Here is a 5292-nt window from a genome sequence, read left to right on the forward strand (position 1 = left end):
TTGTTGAAAGACCTGAAAAAACCCAAAACAGCTAATGACCCCTTGAAACATCCTTGATGTTGTGTCCACCTATTTCACAGGATGATGTATGAAAAAAAAAAAAAACTAAACACTTATTCCACCTTTTCCTACATTTACTCCTGGGGTAAAGGGTAAAAGGGTGAAGGCACATGGCTCAGTGGTTAGAACGTCAGGCTCACAATCATGAGGTAGTGAGTTCGATTCCTGGACCAAGGTATGTGTTATGTTCTTGAGCAAGACACTTTATTTCATGTTGCTCCAGTTCACTCAGCTGTAGGAATGAGTTGTGGCATCACTGGTGCCAACCAGTGTCATCCTTTGTCTTTCCCCTGGATAACATCAGTGGCATGGAGAGGAGAGGCTGGTGTGCATGGGTGGCTGCTGGCTTTTCCATAAACAACCTTGCCCCAGGACTTGTACCTTGGAGGGGAACTTTCTAGGTGCAATCCCATGGTCATTCATGACCGAAAGAGTTACAGTGTTCCTTTTCTTTCTGTCTTGAAGGAAGCATCAGCCCTTAAAAATAAGAGATGGAAATTTGAAAAAACGTGGCTTACAACCTTGTAAAACTTGTTTTGTTTCTCCTAAAAAGAATATTAAGAATTTGGAGGAGAAAGCATTGCAGATTCTGGACTAAATAACCTATTTAAGTTGCAAAATTTATATTCTGATATTTGTTAATATACTTTAATATATTCTGATATATTTAAATATATTTTAATGTATCACATTTTAAAAAATCATGTTTGGTTCATTTTTTTTTTATTTTGATCTAAGTGTGTGCGTATGTGTATGTAATGAATTTACATTTCATATGTATGTATGTATGTATATATGTGTGTCTGTGTGCATGCACACACTTGTATACATAAATATAGATAGTGTCTATGTGTGTGTTTATACATGTATACATATACACACATATACAAGCACATATATGTGCTTGTGTGCATGCATGTGTGCACTTGTGTGTGTGTATGTGTGTGTGTGTGTGTGTGTGTGTGTGCGTGTGTGTGTGTGTGTGTGTGTAAAACAAGAGCAAAATTTATGTATCTTGGAAATTCAAAGTGACAGCTTATTCCAGCCGGGTGGCCTCACATCCTTTGAACATCTGGGGAATATCTGAGTTGTTCCAGAATATCTTCCAAAAATCTCTGTAAATATGACTAAACAAAATATGGTTTTTGCCTCCTCCCATCCCCCTCCTCCTCCTCTAAGTGTTTTTTCATGAAATTATCTTTTAAACTCTGCAAAGTTGTTGTTTCATCCCCGTCTAAAGTAAATAAAGGCATTTTTAATGAGACAATACAGAAGTCACTTAGTGGTAACTTGATTTGCTAGAAATAGTAACTGAATTGCCCCACCCATCCTCACATGAAATGCTGTTACTGTAAAAAAATTTTTTTAAAACAGGAAGGAAATTATAATCACATAGAATAATGCAGGCCAAGGTACACTATTCCTGAAAGTAAAGCAGCATGGACACAACATCACAACTTGAACCCCCCACCCTTTGTTTTTATTTTATATAATCACTTTTAGTCTACTCCCTTTCTCTCTCTCAACCATGCCAAAACAGAGGTCGCTGGTGCTAATACCATGTGAAAAGCACCCAGTCCACCTTGTAAAGTGATTGGCATTAGGAAGGGCATCTAGCTGTAGAAACTATGCCAAAGCAGACAGTGGAGATTGGTGCAGCCCTCTGGCTTGCCAGTTCCTGTTAAGCCATCCAACCCATGCCAGCATGGACAATGAACATTGAATAATAATGATGATGATGATGATATATATGTAATGTGTGTGTGGCTGTGTAGTTCAAAAGCTTGCTTCCTGACCTTGTGATCTGAGCTTCAGTTCCTCTGCATGGTACCTTGGGCAAGTGTCTTCTATCATAGCCAACCAAAGCCTTGTGAGTGGATTTGGTAGGCGGAAACTGAAAGAAGCCTATTTTGTATGTGTGTGTATGTAAATATATGTGTGTACTTGTGTGTATCCTTGTTCTGACATTATGTGGTCGTTGTAAATGACCATCACCATCATACAAGGAAGGTTGTCTGTTTCCAGTCTTCTGTGGGAAAATGCCTGGCATGGGAAATGTTACTGTGCATGGAAACAGCTGAGTGTTGGCAACAGGAAGGGCATCCAGCCATAGAAACTCTGCCCCGACAATTTCTGTCTGTCTTATGTCAGCATGGGAAAGTAGACATCATCATCATTTAACATCTGTTTTCCATGCTGGCATGGGTAGGATGGTTTGACCAGAACTGGTAAACTGAAAAGCTGTATCTGGCTCCAGTCTGTTTTCGTTTGGTTTCTATGGCTGGATGCCCTTTCTATCACCAACTATTCTACAGAGTGTACAAGGTGTCTTTAACATGTCACCAGCAGGAATGCTTTTACATGTCACCAACATGGGTCCCTTTTACATGTCATTTGCATGGGTCCCTTTTACATGTCACCAGCACGAGTGCCTTTCATGTGATGCCAGCACTGGTCACAACCACAGTTTCACTTAGCTTCTCAAACACTGCAAATTGCCAGAAGTCTTGGTCATCTAACATCAAACCCATGAGACTCAACAACCAAAGATCATGTTTCACCACCTTGTCCCACATTTTCTTGGGTCTACCTCTTCCACAGGTTCCCTCCACAATTAGCGATTGGCACTTCTTTATGCAGCTATCCTCATCCATACACATTGCATGGCCATACCAGTGCAGTCTTCTCTCTTGCACACATGATGATGATGATGATATATACAAATACACCTACACAGAAACAACTTTCCTTTATTTTTCTGTGTATGAAGAGACTGTGGAGGCGCAATGGCCCAGTGGTTAGGGCAACGGACTCACAGTCATAAGATCGCGATTTCGATTCCCAGACCGGGCGTTGTGAGTGTTTATTGAGCGAAAACACCTAAAGCTCCATGAGGCTCCAGCAGGGGAAGGTGGCGAACCCTGCTTTACTCTTTCACCACAACTTTCTCTCACTCTTACTTCCTGTTTCTGTTGTGCCTGTAATTCAAAGGGTCAGCCTTGTCAAACTGTGTCACGCTGAATATCCCCGAGAACTACGTTAAGAGTACACGTGTCTGTGGAGTGCTAAGCCACTTGCACGTTAATTTCACGAGCAGGCTGCTCCGTTGATTGGATCAACTGGAACCGTCGACGTCATAAGCAACGGAGTGCCAACATGAAGAGACTAATTGTGTGTGTGTATACATACATGTACACTCACACGTGTGTGTATGTTTGTGTGTGTGTTTCATAATCTGTAAACTTGTGTTGACGTGTTCTGGTTTTTATTTTCTGCAGAATTCAACAGATCCAACTTCTTGGACGGGATATGAAAGGCGCAGAACACGATAAATTATGGAACCAATTAGAGGCTGAGATTCATCTGCATCGACACAAAACTGTCATACGTGCATGCAGAGGACGAAACAACATCAAAAAGAAATTACCAGTTCCACCAGGCCACGTATGTATAATTCCTACCATTGTTCTTGTTGGGTGGTGGGTTTCACATCTGCAGATTCACCGCAGATCAGACCAACTTTGAAAACTAGTCTTACGTGTTGACCATAAATGAATAATGTGAGACTGGTCCAAAGCAGTAATGTTATGTGGGGAGGCAAAAAAAACAGAACCATTTAATTACAGCATTAATGATCTAACAAGAATGTAAAACTGTCTAATAGTCGATACACAAATTGCTAAAGTGTGTTGTGTCTACACAAATGAAGGAACAAAACAGTGAACGACGAATTCTTTTCATTAAATTTAGAAAAGCATTTCCCAAAGGCAGTATAAATGAAAGAAAACCATACAAAAACTAACGATATTTGCAACTTTATTAACTCATTACCATTGAAACCAGTTGTATCTAGTCATCACGGAAAAAAATCATTGTTATTTATTCAATCTTATTGGCAAGTTGGTTTCCTTAAGCTGTATAAAAACTTCCATTAAATCATAATTTTTTCCATTGTTTTGTAATCTCATCATTTTTCTATAAATATATGTAACGCAGCTAGCACCATTTGTATTATGGCTGCTAAAAGAGTAATCCTTAGACAAGACAAATAACTTTAGATGAATATAACAGCAATAACAACAGCTGTTATACATAAGTATTAAGCTCAATCGCAGACAAGAGATATTATTTTATATAAATATATTGATTGCAAATTTTGGCACAATGCCAGTAATTTCTGGTGGTGGTGGTGGGAGGTGGGGATAAGCCAATTACATTGACCTCTGTGTTCGATTGGTACTTATTTTAACAATTCCAAAAGGATGAAAGGCAAAGCAGACCTCGGCAGAATTTGAACTCAGAATGTAAAGACAGACGGAATACTGCTAAGTGTTTTGCTCAGCTTGCTAATGACTCTGCCAGATACTTTGACGTATCTGATACCTTAAACATCATAATTGCTAACACAATATTATAAACATATAGTGATATAATTACAATTACTTTTATGCATCAAGAGTCCATGTGAGAGATCATCTCAAATAATCCTGTGTTCCGTGTCCTAATATAATCTCCATATTAAGTCAGAGATCAAGAACATTACACCTTAAACAAGGCACTCTACTCTCCTTTATATAATTATATCTGACACCATTTGTATTGGGGTTACTAAAAGTGAAAACCTTAGACAAGACACACAACCTTACTTTATAGAAATGTATTTCAAAATAACCAATATCATCTATATTAAAAATTAGATCATTGATAAAACACTGCCACAATACTATATGAACATATCAATATATTTAACACTATATATATATATATACATATATATATATTATTTATTGGGCCTCATGGAGGCAAAGTGGCTGAGTTCCTTTCAAGTGTTGAGCCTCACGGAGGCAAGGTGGCTGAGTTCCTTTTGAGTGGGCCTCACGGCAGCGAAGTCGCTGAGTTCCTTTTGAGCATTGGGCCTCATGGAGGCAAAGTGGCCAAGTGGCTTTGGTCAACCCGAGACTATAGTAGAAGACACTTGCCCAAAGTGTCATGCAGTGGGACTGAACTCGGAACCATGTGGTTGGGAAACAAGCTTCTTCCCACACAGCTATTCCTGCACCTGCCACACAGCCATACTTTCAGAATTGTACAAAAACGCAAAAGACAGAGACAGACAGGTAGGGGAACAACAAAGAAGGGATATTAGTTTCACGCTCAGGAAAAATGGAAGCCTTTTACATTTCGAGCCGACACTCTTTTACAGAAGGGAAAAAACAGGGAAGAAAGGAACAT

The 5292-nt window shown here is 39.3% G+C and overlaps 1 protein-coding gene across 1 annotated transcript in view; it reads left to right on the forward strand.

The window, feature by feature from the left end:
* The window catches only part of LOC106875554 (Golgi-associated PDZ and coiled-coil motif-containing protein), a gene marked incomplete at its 3' end in the record, with an annotated part of 492718 nt that overhangs the window by 463862 nt on the left and 23564 nt on the right, over positions 1-5292 (forward strand). Inside the window, exon 4 of the mRNA XM_052976516.1 lies at positions 3339-3504. Within this exon, the coding sequence (XP_052832476.1) occupies positions 3339-3504 (166 nt within the window). The remainder of the gene's footprint in view (positions 1-3338; positions 3505-5292) is intronic.

Source organism: Octopus bimaculoides, chromosome 24 (assembly GCF_001194135.2).
Source record: "Octopus bimaculoides isolate UCB-OBI-ISO-001 chromosome 24, ASM119413v2, whole genome shotgun sequence".
In the NCBI taxonomy this organism is placed as follows: domain Eukaryota; kingdom Metazoa; phylum Mollusca; class Cephalopoda; order Octopoda; family Octopodidae; genus Octopus; species Octopus bimaculoides.